At 47.5% G+C, this 22,234-nt stretch overlaps 1 protein-coding gene across 5 annotated transcripts in view; it reads left to right on the plus strand.

Annotated features, from left to right (window-relative positions):
• Fam53b (family with sequence similarity 53 member B) overlaps nucleotides 1-22,234 on the plus strand; it is a 100,385-nt gene that overhangs the window by 36,156 nt on the left and 41,995 nt on the right. For all 5 annotated transcript variants that reach the window (XM_028772563.1, XM_028772566.1, XM_028772564.1 and 2 more), the window contains 2 exons: nucleotides 5,070-5,121; nucleotides 16,291-17,069. In XM_028772563.1, the coding sequence (XP_028628396.1) occupies nucleotides 5,070-5,121; nucleotides 16,291-17,069 (831 nt within the window). The remainder of the gene's footprint in view (nucleotides 1-5,069; nucleotides 5,122-16,290; nucleotides 17,070-22,234) is intronic.

The following is a 22,234-nucleotide window of genomic DNA, read 5'->3' on the forward strand; positions in this document are numbered from 1 at the left end:
CTCTCTCTCTCTCTCTCTCTCTCTCTCTCTCTCTCTCTCTCTCTTTGGAGAGAGCTTTTCTTGTCTGTGAGTTTGTTGACATCTTACATACTAACTGTTCCATTCTGGGCCTGGTTCAATATAAGAGGAAGTACAGTGTGGCCGCAGAAGGTATGGAGAGTGCCACGGATGGTGCTCCATCTCTGACCCTTAAATAGACAGGAACCGTGGCTCAGAGAACTCAGTATCGGAGTGCATGGGCTAGCCAGGACCTATTGGCACTGGCAGAGCCTTTGAAGGTTGGGACAATCTCAGGGAAAAGAGTTTTGTATGTGCCTGAAGAAAGATCCAAATAGTGTCAGTCTAGTGATGAGCTCCCTGAGACAGAGTCAGCCTGAGGTCAGCCAGTCCTCACTGTGAGCAGCAGAGGAAGTTGCGGGGGTCCGTAAAGCACACAGGCTGCCACCAGTCCACACAGAAAAGATGGGACCAAAAAGATAACATAAGTAGAGGTTAAGATTTCAAAAGGGAACAGGAGTCCAGGGGAGCTGGGTGCCTTTGGGATGGTGGAAGCAGCCTCTGGGGTGTGATGGTATGGTGTTGGGCTCCTCTCAGTCACAGAAGGAAGGTCTGAGACACCCTAGGTGGAAGGATCCTTAGACCCTTTAACCCTAGAGCACCCCCCAGCCACTGCCCTGAGTCCTGGTGAGGAACGGGAAGACCTGTGGTGGTCTTTGACCTTTTACAGTCTTCACTCCCTTGTTCTCTTTTTAAGAACTGGTACTGTACATCAGTGATCTCAGTACCTGGGAGGTGGAGGCAGGAGGATCAGAAGTTCGAGGCTAGCTTTGGCTACATAGCTAGTTAGGGACCAGCCTGGACAACACAAGACCCTATCTCAAAACAAAACAGCAAAACTCTAATTCTGGTGACAAAGGTAAACTGTCCTTACTCCCAAGGGAGGTTCAGGAACAAGAACTGTCAAGTGCTTAGTGAATTCCCTCTGGGCACAGGAGCTCACTCCTCTGGGAGTGATTGGTATAGGGATAGGCCACCCTCACAGCCCTGGTATGGCTTTCACATTAGGTAGCCATGACCATGGCTAGTCCTCTTTCCCTGGTCTGCCTGGTTGTTTTCCTCTGCCTAGAGGGCTTTTCCTTCTCATGTTCTAACATTAGCCACCATCACTGGAAAGCAGCCAAGATGTTTGACCCTGGAGCACTGAACTCCCCTAGCTCCTGCCCATTCGTCTACATGCAGGCCAAGAGCCTGTTCTTGTTTCCAGAGTAACCACCTCCTTAGGCCAGGCCAACTTTCTCTCCCAGCCTACTCTAAATCCTGGAGACCAGAGAAGACAGGCTAGTGGTTACTCTGGGCAGAGGACAGTCTATATAGCTATAGACTGCATACTTGTCCTCAAACCATGCACAGTCAGTAGTAGAAGAGGCACTGCCTTCTGCACTGTCACATTAGAGTGCCAGAGCTAAGGTATTTGCCCATTCTGAAATTGGTAGCCACATTAGGCCTTGTGTCCAGCTATCTAGGTACAGGGAATCTTCATATTCCTTATTAGGCCAGCCTGACACTTTGGCCTCATCAGCTCCAAACCAGGGTCTCTGGCTGGCCACAGAATAGCTGAAGTCTGGTGTCTTTCATCCTGGGTAGATATATGTGCCATAGGGACTTTTGTGCCTGGGGACTCTCAGCCTTGAAGTTGGGGTACCTTGGTGTCTCTGAGTGCCTGTTTCCACTGCACTGTTCTGCTTCTCTTCATCTTTTCAGGCCTGAATTCCTCTCAGCTTCCTGCTGCTGGGTCTTACTGAGTTCTGTTTGAGAGACAGGCATGATAAAATGCTTATTCTTGGTATGTGGTATGAGCATCTCCCCTTCACACTGTGGTTCTCTCTTCGTGCTGTGTCAGCAAAAGGGGAAAAGTGGCTCAGTTGTTTTAGGCAGTAACCTTTGAAGAAAGTTGTGAGACCCATGAGTAAGACCTGGCATTTTTGTGTTTGCTAGCTTCTCCTTTGGAGCCTTAATTAGGTTTTTATAGAAGTCCAGGCCTTCTCAGTCAGATTCTTCTCAGTCCCTGAAGCCTCAATTTGACTTCTAGCTATTGTCTTTTCTACCAGGACCTGATTCCAGAGGCTTCTCTTGTGACGAAAATCATCTCATTGAGACTGAATTTTGATGAGTTCAGACACAAAGGAGGAGACTTGCAAAAAGGAAGCATGCTCTCGCTTCCTTCCCTGCAGACCTCAGCCTGCAGTTGAGCTCACTCTTTTGCAGATTCCGGAAGTCTTGGGAGGCCTGGAAGCCCGAGTCCCTTTGGCTTGGCACAGTGATTTGCTTATCCCTTCTTCTCGCTCTGGGAATAGAGGATTTGAAGAATTAGAAGCCTGGCTGCAGGAATGGCATCTGCCAGTGGGAATTTTATTGTTTTCTTGGTAGACTAAGAACAGGAAGGCTTGTGTCAGCTTGGAGCCAGAAACTCCTGGATGCCATTTTGCCCAGAGTGAAATCCTTAGGCAAACTTGCCAGGGGTTAGTATCTGCTGGGCCCTTAGACCCAGGGAGCTGTTAAGGATGAGATGTTCTGGTACTGCTTCACTTCAGAAGCAGGGCTCAGAAAGCAAGGCAGGGCTGTGGTCCTAACGTGGGTTCCAGCATGAAGTAAGTCAGTCCTCTTTTTTTTTTTTTGTTAAATGTGTATAGATGTTTTGCTAGCATGTATGTGTGTGCACCATGTACATGCATGCCTGGTGTCCATGGGGGCCCAAAGAGAGTGTGATTCTTAGGATTAGCGTTAAAGATGGTTGTAAGCCAATTAGGTGCTAGGATTGAACCCTAGTCCTGTGGAATAGCAGCCAGTGCTTTCAGCTCTGAGCCCTCTCTAGCCTCGGGGGTTCTTCATTTGACAGCTCAAACAAAATGAATGCTAGTGGAATAAAGATGGAAACTCCACAGGCTGTAGAAGAGTATATAGATCATACCCAGAAAGGGCAGGGCCAGGGTGAGATGGGGGTTTAGAAACAGGTGCTTCGGCCAATTCAGGCCTCCTATGGCCCTCTACTCTTATCAGTGGAATGAACAGACCTTGAGCTCTCCCCTAGCAAGGCACAGGTGGCTGTACTCTGTTTCCTGCTTGTGCATGTGAAGCCCCAAGCCCTCATTTGTGCCACATGTGTGCCAGTAGTGCACACTCACTATGCCAGCCTTCCTTCCTGTTCTCTCAGCTTTCTGTGGTCCCTGTCTTGGTGTAGCTAACTAGGAACCACCCAAATGAATGTTGTCCTTGAGCCTAGGTACCCCCTGAGCACCAAGATTCCCTTGACAGGCAAGGCACCCTGTCAGGAGGCCATCCCCATTCCTTCTCAGAATCCTGCTCTGGAGAGTAGGGGGCCTCTCTGGGTTCTGTAGGCTTCTGCATTGGTCTTATGGGTGGCAAAGTCCTGATGGTAGGCTCTCCTGTGTTTGTCACCTGCTCTCTATTGGGTGACTTTGGTGTGGCTTCCAGCTGCACATCCTGAACCACTAGCCATGTTAGCTGAGATGGAGGCAAACACAGCCCCTTTGAACTCTTTCTAGATATTTTAGTGGGTAGGTATAGATAGTTATTTACCAGAGGGTGACCTGACCTGGTAGTGTTAAGGATTGTTTTAAGCCAATAAGAGACCTGGAAAGGGTTGTTTCTTATCAGTAACCTTGTCTATCAACAGTAGCCCAGGTGTTCCTCTGAAAACTGACTCTGACCTCTACCCACCTTAACACACATAGTCTGCATACCCATTCCCAAGTCCCATCCCTCTGTAATGTAATGAGTTGTCTGTGTGACCATGTTCTCTTGGGGGCTTGAGCCTTTCTTCCCTTCTATGTCCTCAAGTCTGGAAAGGATCATCCTACCCATTAAACCCCTCTGGGATAAATGTACTTCTGGCCGAGAGCAAAGGTCCCCAAATTGGGCACTGGGATGGGGTGAGAAAGCTGGTGCCAGGCGCCTGCTGTCTTATCTGAGTGGGCCAGGTGTTGCTAGTCGGCCCCACCCTCCTCCTGGGACTTTATGAGCCAACCCAGGCTCCCACCCACTTCTCACCCTAGAAGCCCTGCCTCTTTTTGTCATGTGGTCGGGCCTGGGGCTCCTCTCAGAAGCTATAACCCTGTGTAACAGGCTGAGAACTTAACTTCCATTGCATGACCAACCCCTAGCACAGCCTGAATAGAGATAACTGTCTGTTCCTGTATACTGAGTATACTGTAACTGAATGTGAGACAGCCAGTCTCTGGAATGCTTGAGGCAGACCTTCTCAGGATTCTGACTAGGATGTCTGCTCATAGCTCACCATCTGAGTAGGCCACTTGACTTGGATGCCAGATATGTAAGAGCCCCCAGAATACTCTGTGCTCAACTTCCTGTCTAGCTGTGAATCCTTACCTTCTTTTTCATCTGTATTCAGCTGAGGGATGTGTGGGTTGTGAGGGAAGACAGAAAACAGGGGAGTGGGAAGCCCAGTGGATGGACAATGCCCAGGAATTGAAAGCCATAGCTCTCGGGCTGAGACCTGATGGGACCAGTGAGTGTCTTGGGCTTCAGAGAGGACAGTTAACAGCTTCACTATAACCATAAGCAGCTGTGAGGAATCAGTCAGCATTCCCTTCTGGGTGGAAGAAGAGATGCTGTCCTGTATCACCTGGGGAGCCACCAGGAACTATGTCCACTGCTCCATACTCCCAGGAGGGCCACCTTTCCAAGTTTCTTTCCAGCCCCTAATAAACTTTGGTTCTGTCATTTCGTAGAACCTCCCCATATTCCCTCTGTGGAGAGATTCCCTCTTGCCAGGAGTCACAGGCATTTTGTGTGGCTCAAAAGCCCATTAACCTGCTCAGTCTGTAACTCTGGAGCCTTGAGGCAAAGGCCAGGCTCAGTCCTGAGGTAGATGTTGCCTCTTGGGCTACATTCTTCCCTTTACTCAACCTGCTGCTGCCTAAGGGTAGATCCCCCTGTAATTGTGACTTTAGAAAGAACTCAGTGCAGAGTCATGTGCAAACGTGCTCCTGATGACATGAAGAGTGAATAGCTTTTCTGCTTGTTTTCAGCACACGCCAAAGATGAGTCAAGGACCTACCCTCCTCTCCTGTGGAATTATGGGTGAGTAGCTACACATTATGGACATCTTCTAGTTCTTCCAGCCAGGTGAGACTACAGAGAAGTCCTGGAGAGACTCTCTTCTGTGTTTTTAACTATTTCAGTCCCCAATGGGGCTGGAGTAGACCAATAGGGTGATGGGCACGAGAGTGAGGGGCACTGGTTTATCGGCACCATTTCTAACTCCTGCATTGAGTTCTGGCTGATTAATAAGTAATTTATGGTGATCTTTTTTTCACTCAGAAAATCTATTGTAGGATAGGAAGTAAAAATCTTTTAAAGTCTGGTGGTTCTCAGTGGTAGCTCCTGTTGATTTTTTTGTGCGTGTGTTTTGCACTTTTCACATAACCGAGTATACCATGAACATAAAATTATATAAACTGTGTTTGGTTTTACACACAGTAATTTCTATGGTATACAAATGGCTCAGGTCCTGTATCTGTACAGTACTGCGCTGTGTGGATGTGCTATATGGATGCACTGTGGTGAGGTGATTCTTACAGTCATGGGGTAAAGTGGGTGTAAGGGGTTCTCTCAGTCGGAGTTTTTGTCTTTTGTCTTATTTCTCAGGATAGTTCCAGAAGGGAGCTGGAGAGACCAGAGGTCAGGGACCTTTTAAAGGCTCTTGGTTCATTATACGGCAAATGTCCTGGCCAATAAACCCTTTGGTTTGGTGTTTCTGTGCACACATGATGCTGTTTCTGGAAAAAGAAAAAAAGGATGGTTGCATTGGTCACATGCGTTTTGCATTGCCCTACAGATGGATTCAGTGATGTCTAGGTTGAGTCGGAGACCAGACCTCAATGATGGAATAGCTATAGTGGGCTTTCAGACTCAGTGCCTTGCGGGGCCACATGAGATTTTCCTCACCCTTCTTCGCTGTGTCCAGTGGCAGCTTTTCTAATTTCAAGGCACTTCCCATAGATGAGACTGAGTGCAGTGGGGGCCTGTCATGTTGCACACCACTACACACATCGTTTGCAGCTTCAGAGCCAGGCAGGTGCTTGTTTATGCTAGGGAAACATAGGCCCAGTGACTCTTTGAAGCATCTCTTAGGAAATAGAATTAGAAATAGAGAAGGACAGTTATTTTCTTTTCAGTACATGGTATAGCATGGGAAAATGCTAGATGTCTTTTTTTTTGATATTGCTACCCAGAGGACATCCAGACACCTGGGTAACACACTTCTGTGACCTACTCTCACATGACCATGGTCGTTAATGGCTTTTCTCCTCCATCACCACTGTCCCATGGTGGAAAAACCTACTGTACTTCTGCACCCTGGAACAGGTGCACAATTGAACTGCCTTCCTTTAGATGAGAATCTATTATGTATATCCAACCTTCACCCCAAACTTAGCTCCAACAGAGCCAGACCAGGAAACTGTCCTGAGGATGGTGGGCCTTCATTTTAAGACTGTTCTGTTGGGCTTCTCTAACCTTCTAGTATAATAAAGCTGACTCTAATGGGTCTGGTCTGTGACAGGTCTTGTGAAAACTGAACCTTTTAACTTTTCTGAGCCTCGGTTTCCTCATAGGTAGCATAGCAGTATGGGTTTGTGAAGACAGTGATGGACTGTGACAATATCAGCACAGGAGAGCACAGAGGAGAAGTAGCTGCAAAGGACTAGGACCACAGTGGCTTCTTTTGGGAGTGAGTGTGACAGAGTTGTCCATAGGACCAGAGAAAAGGCCTGGGGAAGGAGGAGAGTGAACAGCAGCTCAGGGTGTCCAGGGCCATCTGGCTGCCTGAGCCTGTGGAGCCCAACAGCTTGTTTTCTCTCCAGGGTGGCACAGGGCTTAGAGGAAGTGCCAAACTGTGTTTACAGGCTGACTCTTCGGGAAGCCCTATCCCACTGGCTCTCAATCCTGCAGGCCAGTGCTAAAATCCCTACCACTCAGCCAGAGGAGATGGGGGTGTGGGGGGCAGGAGATGCCTAGTGTTGGAACAGCAGCATGCCTGTGTACTCTGCCTCTCCAGCTCCATGCCCCTTGTCTGCCTGCTGCTCAGCTTCCTTGACTCTAGCGAGCCATGTTCCACGTCACAGCATGTCTTACCAGGACTTTCATTCACCACACATAGTTTCAGGGGCTTGTTCTCATAGATTTTCATTGAGCATTTAGCATGTGCTCAACACTTAGTGCAGGGCAGAATGAAAGGGACCCTGTCTTACCCCTGAGAACATTGTGTCTAGTGGATGAGAGAGAGCCACAGACATTAAATTCCATGTGCCAAGGTTGGGGAGGCCAGCAGAGCCACAGAGACGTACACTCCATTTCTCCCATTCCTTGATCTTTTCCTCTGGCAAAGTATAGGTGCTCTAGGTAGGAGATCCTTCCACCTTCTGTCCCATTCCAACAGCTTTGAAGCCAGAGGTCTCAGCAGCCTGAGGCCTTCCTGCTTCCCTGTGAGTTGGAGCTGGTAGCTTCCATCAATGCTCCAGCCCGTTGACTCCGTGAATGGAGTAGTTTGTGTGCTAGTGGAGTAGTCTTGTGCGGTCACTGTGGCTCACTGGGAGTTGCACCCTAGGCAGAGAGATTTCATCTTGGGTGTGCCTGCTTTTCAATAGCAAGGAAGAGAACACCCTGAGGGGCTGGCCAGACTTTTCAAGAGGGTTTTTGGCCCTTCCAGGGTTGGACAATGCTGAGCAAAGATAAAATGTCAATGATCATAATCACCACCCCAGCCCCAGCTCCTGAAGACAAGGTTCTATGACTCAGGGTTTTCCCTCCTAACCCCATGCCCAGGGCCCTATCTGGGAACCGGTGTGGGGAGTTTCCTAGGCACTCTGAAGAAAGGCCCTGCAAGTGCATCAGGGCTCGGAAAGTAGCCCTGGGTTGCCGCTGCTTCACAGAATTCCATCCTTCCTGGTGGCTAAGCTACCCAGGTACCCACTTAATAGTCCAGCAGAGTAGAGCTGAGTGTTCTTAACAGTGTATGCTTTGCTTTATTTTTTTTTTTAAAAAGTACCTCATTCTTGTGATTGTGAACTGGATATCAGACTCTTCCCTATCCTTGTGCCCCACCTCAATTTGGGAACATGATACAAACTATTTTTACACTTGTTTAAAGTGAGGAAGAGAAAAAAATCTAGGTTAGGTGTGAATGGAAGAAGATATACAACAAAACAAAGCCCAACCCTGTCTACCTGCTCTGTACCCCGTTGAAAGTTCCTTCTTAGGGTACCAGGCCAGCTCCTTCTAGCAGATAACGAGGTTCCATTTTCTCCATATTTTTCCCGCCCACCTCTGTACTGAGGCAGAATTTCCAGTGAGGCATCTACTCATGACATGAGTTGAGTGGCAGCTCCCAGCCTGCCATGTGGGCTGGGAGCAGTGTTCTTTCTTACATCTACTTCTGGTGTGTTCAGGAAGTGTGGGAGGGATGTCCTCCTGGGTCCAGTGATGCAGGGGCTGCATGTGACATCCAGCCTGAGCCTGGGACCATCTAGGAGATACTTGCTTCATGTTTGCTTGGGGTCACATATGTGCTGCCACTGCCGCCACCACCTTCTTCTTCTTGTTCCTCCTCTTCCTCTTCTTCCTCTTTCTCCTCTTCTTCATTTTCTGATCTGATAAAACAGGGCAACTGGGGTGAATGCAGGCCCCATTCATTCCCTTTGGCTAATTGCAGCCGTTCAGTGAGCCTTATTTCATCAGGATAGTAGACAGCACACATTCCATCTTTCTCACCACTCAGGCCAGGAGATTAGAAATCACATAAAATGTGAGAAAGTGAGAGCAACACTGATTATTCCCAAAGGGCCACTAGGAAAAATCGTGTAAATACAAGTCAGTGGACAGAGAACAAAACAATTCATATGCTTAAAAAAAGAGGATGAAAACCCATAATTACTTCAGGAGTTATGGTAATAAATTATTTATTAATGTAAATTATTTCACAGGCAAGGAACATAGAGGAAACTTGAGCAGAAGGATCATGCATTATGTATAAAAAGGAATTGTAAAAACATTAGAGTGGCCGACTTGTGCGGCTCTGCTTCAGGTTTGTCAGCATTTTAATTATAAGCCTCACTTCCACTGTTTAATTACTCGGCTGTTAACGTCTACTCTGTACATAAAAGGCTTCTTCCCTGGGGCACTCTGAACGGAGTTCCTCGGGAAACCAGTTGGCTGTGTTGAGCTGCATAGGGCTAAGAGATTTTGTGTTGAGGTTCAGCAGGCTCTGGTCTCTTAACTCAGCCTCAGTTGATCAACTGAACGTGGCCCATGATTGTACCTGTGCGGAGAAGCTGGCATTTAGGGCTAGACAGTTTCCATTGTGGTCAGACGACCAAAAGAAACCGAAAAAAACCCACCACTAGTAATACTGGCATTACTCAGACCAGGTTTTTGTGTCGTTTTGATTGTGATCCTTGAGCCAGGACCTCCTAGAAGAAATTGATTATGGACTAATACAGGCTGGTATGTGATATGTTTCCAGTGAAAAAGTACTTCCACATACAAGTACATGTGTCTGCTTAAAAAAAAAAAAAGCAACAACTCTTTACAGTTTGAATTTATCTTTGTTGTGGTTACATATGTATGTGATTTTTAAAATCCGTACAGGATGCTTTTCAGCTCGTGTACCTTTTATTGGTTCCAGACAGTGTGTCTGGAATGGGATGAAGTACAGAATGAAAGTAGATGGAATTGGCACATGACAGCTGTTTGCAGTGACGAGTTAGCCTCCTGAGCTGCCCTCTCACGAAGGTGAGGGAGGGGGCCTCAGTGGTGCCATAGGCCAGGGAATGGCTACTGCACTATCTTTGGGTGTTGGCCTCTCAGTGGAGAAGGATGGGCAGTGGGCAAGCCGGGAACATTCTGTCCTAGTCGCAACAGTATGGCTGTAGGACTGCAGAGCATGCTCAGGTCTACTGTTTGCCAACTGGGTGTGCCTAGAGGACACATGGCACTGTTCTGAAGCCCAGGTTCACCAGCGGGCAGGGATTGCTGTGATGACCCAAGATATAAACAGTTGCTTAGAGTGCATGCTCGTGTTCTCTCTCAGCTTCAACAGGGACCCCAATCTATTGACAGCCTTCTAAAGGGCTGTCCTCCATGCCAATCCCCTTATCTATATAAACTCAGCTATCCTTGGTGTGTGCCTGGTTTAGAGAACTGTTCACATGCTCTGTATGTGCCCCAAACATGAGGGGATAAAAATTTAACCAAGCTGGCCATTCCAGCCCTTTGGAACTTTGCTGCTATAGAGAATACTAGTTTCCCTGACATTTGTAAGTACTCCTGAGCTTGGAGGGGAGCTGAAGTCTCTTGCCAAGGTTGAAGGGGTTGTCAGGACTCCACACTACCTTGTACAAATGAAGAAACAGAGGCCTGTGCCTTCAACGTTCAGAGTGGTGCAGTTTTTATATCTTACTGGTCCCTCCAGCCCCCACAAATTTTTTTTTTTTTTGCAAGACTACAGGCTTGCCAAAGGCAGTGAAAGCTGCTATTTACACTCCCCATCCTACTAATGAGGCAAGGCCTGGTAACCATTTTACACCCTTATCTTTATCCCTTCTTTTAGAGCCCCACAGGTCAGCCTTCCTGTTTCCCCAGATGAGACCAAGTGGAATGTCTACCTTTAGCCATCCTAACCCTTTGTCTGTGTGAGGTCCTTGTGAAATGAACTTGGTGTCTTGTATGACTGTCCCTAAGACATGGCAGAGCCAAAGGCTAAAGTGGAGAAACCTAGGAGCCTTTCTTCTTGACTCAGCTTCTAGGAAGTTTCCATTCTGGTGACAGGCTCTAAACTTCATTTAAAGCAGATGAGAAAGCCAGATGTGATGACTGTAATCCCATCATCTGAGAGGCTCAGACAGGAGCATTGCAGCAAGTTCAAATCCAGTCTGGGTTTCATAGTGAGTTTCAAGTTATCCTGAGCTAGATGAGTTATCCTCTCACCAGATGAGACCTTGGTGGGGGGGGGGGAGCTCAAGTTATTGCCTAGCATGTCCATTGATGTTCTTGTTAACAGATCAGTTTAGCAAAGCTAAGACACCCAGTTCTCTGGAGTCTCACACTTTAAAGGGTTGGTGAGCTTCTGCCCCAAACAGACAGCCTTGCAGCCCTGGGGCCAAGTTAGCACATCACAACCTTAGGGGTGGGGGGAGTCAATACATAACTACACCTCACTGTCAGCACAAGTAGACAGATATGAAATCCAGGAATGAGTCAGCCACATATCTGGCTGGTGGCTTGCTTCCTGGACTTTTGAAGGCTGCAAGAATCAGATCTCTTGAGTCTGCATGTAACTACTTATCTAGAAACCTCATTGTGTTATGCTTGTGTCACTTTAAGAGAATATCAAAAACACAGCACTGAGATCTCCAGGCCTGTAAAACTCCTCTATCTTTTGAACATAAGAAGTCTTACAGTCCCAAGAATCTGGGCCCCTGGGAATTTCCCAGTCTAAGTGCAGAAATGGAAACAAGAACATTTGAGGTCAAATGCTATTTGTGTTCCTTCAAGTGCTTCTCTTTCTTAAAGCTCAAAATCTGTGTACCCAGCAGCCTCTCCTCTCTGTGGTCAGGGCAGCAGGACTGGGTCCTGTAAATGTAAATCTGGGGTAAGTGTATCTTTCTTTCAAAGAGTAGCTAGTCAGAAACTTCAGGCTCAGTCCTTGATTCTGGAAGGGATTTTGATCACATGCTTCACTTGTGGGAGAACTGGGCCCACGGTATTTTTATGCCTGTGTGGTTCATCCTCCCACCCATAGGCAAAGTGATATGAGCACCCCCCCACACACACACGTACATGCATTCTCACACATTCTCACTGTTGTGTAAATTTCACACTTGTGAACTTCGTGCACTGGGAACATCAGGAGCTTTTTATGATACAGTAGGAATAGCATAATGTAGGCTGTGTGAGAGAGCCTTGAGATGGAAGCTCAGGGAGTTCCCACCTGGCCTGTGAAACATGGAGTTTTAAGGACCTGAAAAGCAAAGAGATTGTTTGCTATAAGTTTGCCGTCCTCTAATTGCCCAAAGCAGAAGCAAAATAAACCCACCAGCTTCAGTCTTAAGAATCAAATTTGTGGCAATCAAGATTCTGCATCTCTACTTCCCACCTCCAAGTTCCACCTCCTCCCGTCTAGCAGGCAGTCCTGGAACCATACCTTGGAAAATCCCTAGTGCAGAAACACTGGTTCCCTCTTTTGCCTGAGTCCACCTACAGACATTGGTTCCCAGGTACAGAAGAGCAGATCCCCAACACAAACATGTTTTTCAGTTGTTGTCCTTTCAGAATTACACTGATGGTTGCCACTTCTGAGAGATTGCTCTGGGCCCTTTGCTGGGCCTGTGTTTTCTCTCAGCAGCTGAAAGAGATTAAGAAATGTGGAGAACTGTGATTCAAACCAAGGGCCTTGCCCTTTCTAACCCTATCAGGTGACCATTGCTCCTCCAAATCCATGGCCTTTGTCACTTTGGAAAGAGTTCCAGTTATTTATGCAGAAGTGATAATGTGAATGGCAGGGAGGGGGCACTCGTTGTCATCGTCTCAGAACTCTCTGTGCTGTATGAAGTTGGGGCTTCACACATAGGGCAGTTTGCCATTAAAAATTAGTTTCTATTCCTGTTCTTTTGTCTGGAGACCTGACACAACAACTTGCTCTCTGGACCCTCAGTGAAGGGTGGGAACACAAGAGCTAAACATAGCATTGATTGTTTTTCCCTTCTTTATTTGTACTTTTCAAAGTGACAGAGCTAGAAACCATTAGAATGTGTGCTGCAGACAACACAAGTGGCCACATAGATGCTATTGATACACACCAGCAGTGCTTTCCTTTTTCAAAGTAGCTTTTCTTTACCTCTAGCTAGTTGCCTGCCTGCTTCATACATAGGCCAATCCAAGGCTCAGAGTAGGGTGGAGGATTTGCCTAGCCTAGATTGAATCTGTGTGTGTTATGGATACTAAGAACTAACTTGTGAACACCTACAGCCCCTTCTATAGTTTTTATCTTCATTTTGTCACCCACTTTTCCTTCTCATCCTCCCACCCCTGCTAGATCTGCTGTGTGGCACACTCTGTGAAGGACGTGGAAAGCGATCCTGGGTTGTACTTCAGAGCTGGTAGCCCAGCAGAATGAACAGCAAGTGTAAACCTCCATACATAGGATCGACCTCTTCTTAGTTGCTGGCTTTCCCCCCACTTGACCTGAACACATTCTGTCCCGTGTCCCAGGCTTCCAAGCAGCAGCTGTGGTACCATATTGGCCCCTCACTGCTCAGTGGACAGGCCTGCAGGTTTCTTTCTCAGCCTACTACACCTCTGAGCTCTGTGGGGTTTTCAGTATCTCGGCCTCAAATGGAAGTTCTAGCCACTTCCTGGAAATCCACAGGAGAGAGCCTAGAGGAAGATGAGTTTAGGCCCTGGTTCTAGAGTGGCTCCTTCCCAGAACTGAGGCGGAGCACAGCACCATAAGCGCAGCAGCCACAGGTCTCACATACTTACTAATAAATTTTCCTCACAGGAAATGTACAGACAAGAAAAACAAAAGCATAAATTAACCAGCCATCTGACCGTCAGTCATTAGCATTTCGGTCTGTTTCTTTTTGTTTCATGTATAGCATACTGTGTATTGACTAAATAGGAATTGTGGGGCTCTGTACACAGCTGCTTTAGCAATATATCTCTGGCATTTCTCCACACCAGTAACCAGTCCTTGAACCTGTACTGTTGCGTGATCTGTTTAACCAGCCACCTACTATAGGACATTTTCATTTATACCTTATACAATTTGCTGTCATTTCTTATCATTTTGATTCACTTTCCACTTTTTTTTTGATTTACTTATTTTATGTATATGAGTATACTGCCGCTGTCTTCAGACACACCAGAAAAAGACATCAGATCCCATTACAGATGGTTGTGAGCCACCATGTATATGGTTGCTGGGAATTGAAGTCAGGACCTCTGGAAGATCAGTCAGTGCTCTTAACTGCTGAGCCATCTCTCCAGCTTTCTACTATTTTTTTTTTAAAGGATTACTTTTCTCCTTCTATAGTAGACAGTCATGACTCAGTTTGTGTTGATTTGTGTTTCTTCTCATTCTATAACCCAGGCTGACCATGCAGTCAAGGTGATCCTCCTGCCTCAGCTTCTTGGGATTAAGCAAGATTTATACCACCATGCCCAGTTTAGTTTATATTTGTCATTTTTGGTTCACTGAACTAATGCCAAATTAAAAATACTTCAAAGAATGGTCAACATTAAGCAAGGGAGATGGGTCAGTGGGGAAAGCACATACTGTGCAAAGCCTGATGACCTTAATTCAGATCCAAGACCCTACAGAAAAGCCGGACAGAGCCCGCCAGTGGTGGCACACTAGAGAGGTGGAGGTAGGCGACTCTGAGTTCGAGGTCAGCTTGCTCTACAGAGCCCCCGTCAGCCTGTACCGAACAATGTAAGCAGCTTGCAAAGAGCTATTTGAGGGTGGGGGGGTAAAGTTTATATGTGGAAGTAATTTATCAAATTCACCTAGAGGAGTAGGTATCAGAGCTGCCTCCATCAGGGTCAGGAATATTCTAAGTTGAGGTCTTTGATGTTCAGCCACACTCCTGCTTCATTCCCAGCTGGCCTGCTAAACGTCCAGTAAACCTTTCTTCTGCCTCTCCAGCTCCTGAGACTTTTAGCATTTATAACCCTGGACAGTTTCTCCCTGTGTCCTCTGCCTAGGCTTGCAGCTCCTCAGGTCATCTGTCTCATGACTTAGCAGAGTGCCTGGGAAGAAGAAACTTCATGCTAAGTCCTTGGTTTGGCTTCCTTTGGCTCCTGGGCACCGTCTTTGATTATATTACTCATCCCCTTGACCTAATGGACTAGGCGCTGTTTGGACGACATTCAGTGCACAGTGCATCTCAGCGGCCTTTGAGAAGTGACCCCTGTAAGCCAGGTGTGGCCATGGTGGCTCATGTCTAATTCCATCACTTGGGAAGCTCAGGCGGGAGATTTGTCACAGGTTCAAGGCCCTGGGCTATGGAGTAGTACCTTGTCTAGAAGAAACAGAACAGAGTGGTGCTATAGGGCTGGGTTCACAGTTCTTACTACCCGGAGTGTGTGTGTAACCTAGGGATAGAGCAATCTTTTGAACCATATATATCTTCCCTATTTAGTGAGTATCTTGAGGCAGGGTCACTGTCAGACTGGCCTGGGTTTTCACTATGCCATATAGCTGTATTGCTCTGGGCAGTGTGCTGTGTGAATGGTATGGTCCAAGAAGGAGGCCCAGTGAGTGGTCTGAATCGCTCTGCGTGTCAGTGGGGGCCCTTAAATAACTTACTGTGAGGCCACTTCCAGCTTTATTTCAGGTCCACTGACTGCCTGACTCAAGCTGTCACATTTGCCAACTAAAACATATATTCAGATTAACAGAGGTAGGGCTAACTGGACAGCAGGTGCTTCTCATCTTTGCTTTTGTGTTGTAAATCTGAGAATAGGAACTTTCGTCTCCTAACATTGCCAGCATGATGTCTGATTCTATAGTGGAAAACCAATAATTTGTTCTTAAGATTTTACTGAAATAAAAGTTCAAGTTCAGATCTTGCACTCCGCAGTTGGGCTAGCCTGTGGATTCAAACAGAGTTGACTGGTCTTACATCACACCCTGCTGTCTGTGGCCTAAGTGTTACTCTTACCCATTTCGCCTGCTTCACACATCCTCAGTTTCATCAAGAAATCAAATGAATATGAAAAAAGTGCTGTGATTGGCAGCTGTTGCCAGTGCTGATATTGTTGAACATTTTGGTAGAAGGCAGACCCCAGCCCGATTTTGACCTTGACCATCTGAAGTGGCCAAGACTCAGTGTTGATCATGGTCTTCTGCCAGTGCTAACTTACACTTCTCCCCTGACTCAGCCACCAACCAGGGCAGAGCTCAGGACATGCTACCATCGTGGGAGACAGTATGGGATGTTGGGAGGAAAGCTGAATCAGGAACTCCAGGGGCAGGTCTGGACCCCGGGCCTTGTGCTTCCAGCTCAGCATGTTGGGCCTTACTCCTCTCTGGGCCTCAGTTTTCATGTATAAAGTAAGGTTGAGCTGGCTGATTTATGAGGACCTTTCTGGTGCCAAAGTGCTGTATCGCAAACAGGCTGTTCATAAAGGAACAGAACACTGTTGTGAAGGCCTCTCAGATCCTATTTTCTCTTTGTATTTATGCACCAGAAAATGACAGATGGCGAGACCTGGATAGAAAATGCCCTCTTCAGATTGACCAGCCGAGCGCCAGCATCTGGGAATGTCTGCCTGAAAAGTGTCAGGATGGCTCCCTGTGGCACCAGGAGGCGGTGACTGCCTGTGCAGTGACCAGCCTAATCAAAGACCTCAGCATAAACGACCACAATGGAAACCCCTCAGCTCCTCCCAGCAAACGCCAGTGCCGGTCACTATCCTTCTCTGATGAGATGTCCAGTTGCCGGACGTCATGGAGGCCCTTGGGGTCCAAAGTCTGGACTCCTGTGGAGAAGAGACGATGCTACAGCGGAGGCAGCGTCCAGCGCTACTCCAATGGTGTCAGCCCCATGCAGCGGAGCTCTAGCTTCAGCCTCCCTGCACGGGCTAATGGGCTCTCCTCACCTTGCCACCAGTCGAGCCTGCACCACCGCTTTGGGGGACAGCTCTGCCAAGGTGCACCAGGCTCAGGCCCCTGTGGACAGGTGGGCGATAGCTGGAGCCCAGACCCACACCCTGTGGGAGGGGGCCGGCTAGACCTGCAACGGTCCCTCTCTTGCTCACATGAGCAGTTTTCCTTCCCAGAGTACTGTCCCCCCTCAGCCAGCAGCACACCTGCCTCAACGCCAGAGCTGGCAAGACGCTCCAGTGGGCTTGCCCGCAGCCGCTCTCAGCCGTGTGTCCTTAATGACAAGAAGATTGGTGTGAAACGGCGGCGTCCAGACGAAGTGCAGGAGCAAAGACCTTCTCTAGACCTTGCCAAGATGGCACAGGTAAGTGTCCCAATAGCCTAAAATAGGCTCTAGAAGTTCCTCACTGTGGGATTCTGGTCCTGATCCAGCCGGTTAAGTGCACGGTGACACCTTCAGAAATGTTTAGGAGTCATTCCCTTTGTTTTGAACATAGTCTCAAAAAAAAAAAATTATTTCAAGGTTTTTTATTTCTGTTTTTTTGAAGTTTTAAGCATCTGGTTCTCTCCGTTTAAAAGGAGGTATATTCTTTCTCTATTAAGCTCATTGCTAGTGGAGCAGAAGCAGACAGATGGTGAGAGGCAGGCATTGGCTAGGAGTCCAGTGTGACCAAACACTAATTAATCCTCTTCTAGTCCTTTGCTGGTACCTCCTCTCCTGGAACCCACGCACCAATATTCAGTATCACTCGGATTATGCTGATCCCTAGATCAGGGCCATGGGTAATAACTTTAGAGAAGGTGGGAAGCAATCATTCCCTTTGATTGAATGGTCAAACAGACTACTCAGAAATTGTTAGTCTGCAACTGTTAGAACTGGTTGTGGGAGGAGCCTTTCCCATGTGCCCCCATTCCTCTGTGTTGTCCTCTTTGTCTTGGAGTCCAGCATTTTGCTAGCACTTCTCTTGGGTATTGATCTGAGGGAGATGGGCTTGGAGTTAGACACCATCAGCAGGATAGTTGGTGCCTGCTATGGAGGTCATAGGATGTGATCAAGATGGTGAGGCCTGTGCTATGTGTGACATTGGTCCTTGTGACCATTAATTCTAGGATGGATGGCTGTGGTGGGCAGAACATGGCACTCCCAGCTCTTTGCCTGCCTGGGAGAAGCTCTTGCTCAGTGTCGTGGTGTGAGTATCAGTTTGGGGTGTTATGTATAAAAACACTGATTATTGTTTGGTTTGAGGAAATGAAGATCTGTTTGTTAGTGAGGGAGTGTTTTCAGGAGAGTTGATCAAGTTCTTCAGACCATGGACAGACCCAAGGCAGGCCGGCTCATAGTGCTTCTTTTGCATCAGGCAGGTATAACCAGCAAGCAGTCTTCAGTTCTCATACTGCACGTGCACACACACACAGACAGACAGACAGACAGACAGACACACACACACATACACACGTGCACACACATGCACAGGTGCATACACACAAATACAGTTGCACACACACTTCTGCAGTGGAGCCTTCTATTTACAACAAAGATGTTTCTATGCATGGGGTTACCTTCTGTTTCCTTAAGCCTGTCAATCCCCCACTGAAGACAAGGTGCAAGTATCTGTATCTGGGGCGGCCTCAGAGTCCATAATTTTGAACCACTTTCACATATGAGCCCAGTCCATGTCCAGGACAACTGGGGACAAGTTGGTGATGTGCTTGTGCTACCCTTGTGCCCATGGGTCAACTTGGAACAGAATTCCTACCCCCTTCCATGTCCAGGTTCTGTGACTTCTGTCTTCGCTCCACGAGAGTCCCTTCCTCCTTCCTATGTGGGAGATCTTTCTGGCTTACTCACTGGACTGTAACTGAACACATATGTTGGATACCAAGAGGAAGTTTCTATCTCCAGATAGACTGAAATATGTTGAAGGGGGACACCATCAGGTGACTTTTGAAGGAGGCACAGAGCCCTAAGTTCTGGGTGTGATACATAGCCTCAGTTTACTTTTTAAAGCCAAGGCCGTTTTTTTAGCGAGCAAGCCAGAGAGGTAATAAAAGCAGCTTATATGTGTTATTAGATCTCACTAGCCACAAGCTGAAATAACAGTACTGCATCACTGGAAACATTTTCTGGCCTCACATACGTAGACACTGTTTAAAAATATATTGCTCGGTGATGTTGTGCCCAAATGTATGGCTTGCTTCATCAGCTCCAGGCAGGCCTCCAAGATCCAGGAAGGTGTACTGGAGACTGAGAAGGCCACCCTAGTTCTGCCTGTCTCCTTGGCTGGCTGCTTGACCATGTAGGTGGGACAGAGCACAGGGAAAGGAGAGAATGCCCTGAGAATGTGCACCCTATCCATCAGAGGTTAGACCCTGAGGATGGAGTTTGTGGATCCTGGTCCATGTTCCACCAAACATCTACCTCCAGCCAGCCCTATCTCCATGGGGCTCTGTGGTTCTGCCTGCTTTGGCTCTCCATGCAGTAATATACAGTCTCAGTAGGTAGGCCTTACTTGCCAAGGGGCCTGATAACCACTGAGACAGTCCTTGTGTATCTGTAAGCAGTCCTGGGTTAGGGGCCGAGAGGGATAGCTTAGTGGTTAAGTACATTTACTATTCTTGTAGAGGACATGGGTTTGGCTTCCAGCACTCACATAGTGGCTCAGAACTGCCTATAACTCCAGTTCCAAGGGATCTGATACCCTCTTCATGCCTGGCCTTTAGGAGCATCAGGCATGCATGTGATACGCATATATATGTTCAGGCAAAACACTCAGGCACATTTTTTAAGGAGTCCTGACCTCACCCAGGACATTGTAGGGCCCTTGGTCTGGGTTTGCAACAGGCAGGCATGTCACTGGTGTATAGAGACCCACACCTTGCCAGAAGATGGTTGAGGCTGGTACCCTCTGCATGCTGTGGCTTCACTGGAGGCTTTTAGCTGCTTAGAGGAGTACAGTGTCTGAATGTCTGGAAAGAAGAACTTGTAGGTGGGTTTCCATACCTGTAGGATAGCTTTGGTCCAGCCCTTTCTTCCTTGGGCTGCCTCCTTAACCTTTCATAGGTCTTTGATCTTGGTTCGTATGTTTGTTCCACTTTCATATTCTTGTGAAGGAACCTCTTTGCATGTGGCCTCTGAGACCAGGTGTATGAACACTGTAGATAAAGGTACAAAGTGCCTTTTTGGTTAGACCTTTGGAGTAGCTAGGTGTTCTAATAAACCAACCAACTCCCTTGAGGGCCCCACTGGGGCCGGGAACAGACCCTAAGGGTGGTGAACTTGTGAGGCTTCCCTTTGGCCTTTACACAGCTAGTGGGAGCCAGAGCTCTCTAACCTGCTAGTAGAAACAGAGCTTGGTTAGGATGAGAGCTGAGAGACAGCTCGCAGGAGGGGGCAAAGAGCCCTGATCTAGACGGTGAGGCCCTAGTCTTCATTGCTCCTTGGTTTAGCAGGAGCACATGCCATAGGTACAAGCTCTCTGATAGAAGTCCCATGTTATATCAGGGCTTAGCCATTACCACCCTGTGAGGGTACTGAGGCTCTGCTGGTTCCTAGGCCTGCCAGACCCTTTCTGGATAAAGTAGTAACTTCTATATCCATATCTAGGGGTGCTGACAAATGAGAAGGCCTACAGAAAAGGGGTTATAATGCTAGAGCCCCAGGCAGTTTGCTGAACATTACTGTGTAGCAGCTCTACAACCAACACAGGAGGAAGGGGGAATTTGGGAAAATAAACAATGTGTATTTAATGTGTGCTTATATTTGAGTGTTCGTGTGCATGTGTGTGTGCGTGCGTGTGCTCTATATAATCTGGAGAATGATTTTGATAGCTGTGTTTTTTCTTTTAAATGAGTGAGTTTATTACATATAGTAAATCAAAATAAAAGAATAAATAGCCAGTAGCAGACAGACAGAAGCAACAGATAGAAAAATATCATCAAGTCAGGGAGGCAGATAGTAGGAGTCCCTATTCATCTTTCAGGATAAGCTTCAGACTTCCCATTGCCACTGAAGGTACGTTTATATCATGGGATAAAGGATGGTGACCCCTGTTTGGAAATGGTTCATCTTATAGTTGTTCTAAAGGACATGATGTTTTTACGCTTGTGTTAATTTGCACAATATAAACAAGCCATCTTGGAGAACACACGCTGAGACATACTTTCTTGGGTCCGAAAGTGGGGAGTAACCCTACTGCCCAGGCATTTTTTCAGTGAGTTCCAGAACATTACAGCTCACCAATATAATATACATTATAGTATGCATGCATGCATGGTTATGTGTATTTCTGTATCTTTCTGTATGTATATCTATCTATAGTTTTTGTATGAATATTTGTAAATCTATCCATACACATATGCACACCGCACCCATGTTGCCCAGTGTGCTGTTTGGTACTGACAGGCACAGTCCGTATTGTACTTGCTAGGGCTAGAGAGGAGGTGTGAGCGGCTGCAAGGACAGGTCTGAGACACACGTGCTGAGTGCAGGTGCAGATGCAGTCTGTCGTTATTGTAGATGCTGCTTTTCTTGCTTCCTCCTGTCCTAGCGCCCCGTTCTGTCTTAGCCATCTACCACCCCTTGTTTGTTCATCCTCCTGCCTCTTCCTCTTCTCCTGCAAATGGTAAGGGGGCAGTCCTCTGGCCACCAGTGTGCCTGTTAACTCCATATTGAGAGCCATGGGTGGTGAAATGGAAACAAAAGAGGATATACCTCCCTCCACAGGGAGTTAGCCATATGTGAGCATTCCCTCCCCATGTCCAGCAAGCACTCTTGAAAACAGGACTGAAATATCCCCAGAGCCACAGCTTCCCTGTCTCCTGCCATAACTCTGAGGCACAACTGTCTTAGCCAGCAGTGGTGGCCCTTGTGCCTCTCAGCAGTGAAGGTGAAATTGCAGAAAAAGTTGCTTTCTGGTTGTCTTAGGTCCTGTTGTCTTAAATCCCTGTGCTAAGATTGTGGCCAGGGTGTTCTATGAGGCTGCAGTTGACACAGCTGGACGGCTGGTCGGCTGCACAGCTGGGCCTTGAGTGAAGTTGACTGTAGTAAGGAGACCCCGGAAGGGAAATGACACCTAGCCTGTATTTTTAGTTATGGCCTCTGTTCTGTGGTGTGAACTGTTGACATGTGCACATGGGAGTCTATACATGGGAGTCCAGTCTTGCCTGGGCCTGTCTTTTGGATCTCTCCTCCTATGCTTTCCCCTTCAAGGGGTCTTCTGAGGTCCTGGTTGTCTGTGGTGTTCTGTAAAGCCACAGCCTCCTGTTTGCACAATGCCAGGTAGAGCGTTGAGGACGGAGTTGCTCTGAGCTCTGAGAGCTGCTGAGCAGCTGGACCTTCCCTGACACGGATAGTAACTGCTTCATCTGAGACCTGGCCTAACCACCAAGCGCTCCTTGTCTCCCAGCAAGCCCGAGTGATACAGTACCATTTAGACATGGATCATGTGTGTGAGCAAAGACTTCAGAAAGGCAACAATTAATAAGATTACTCATGAATGCCATGCCCCTGGGCGCTGTGTTTTTAATTCC

Source organism: Grammomys surdaster, unplaced genomic scaffold (assembly GCF_004785775.1).
Source record: "Grammomys surdaster isolate TR1022 unplaced genomic scaffold, NIH_TR_1.0 214, whole genome shotgun sequence".
NCBI classification, from domain to species: Eukaryota; Metazoa; Chordata; class Mammalia; order Rodentia; family Muridae; genus Grammomys; species Grammomys surdaster.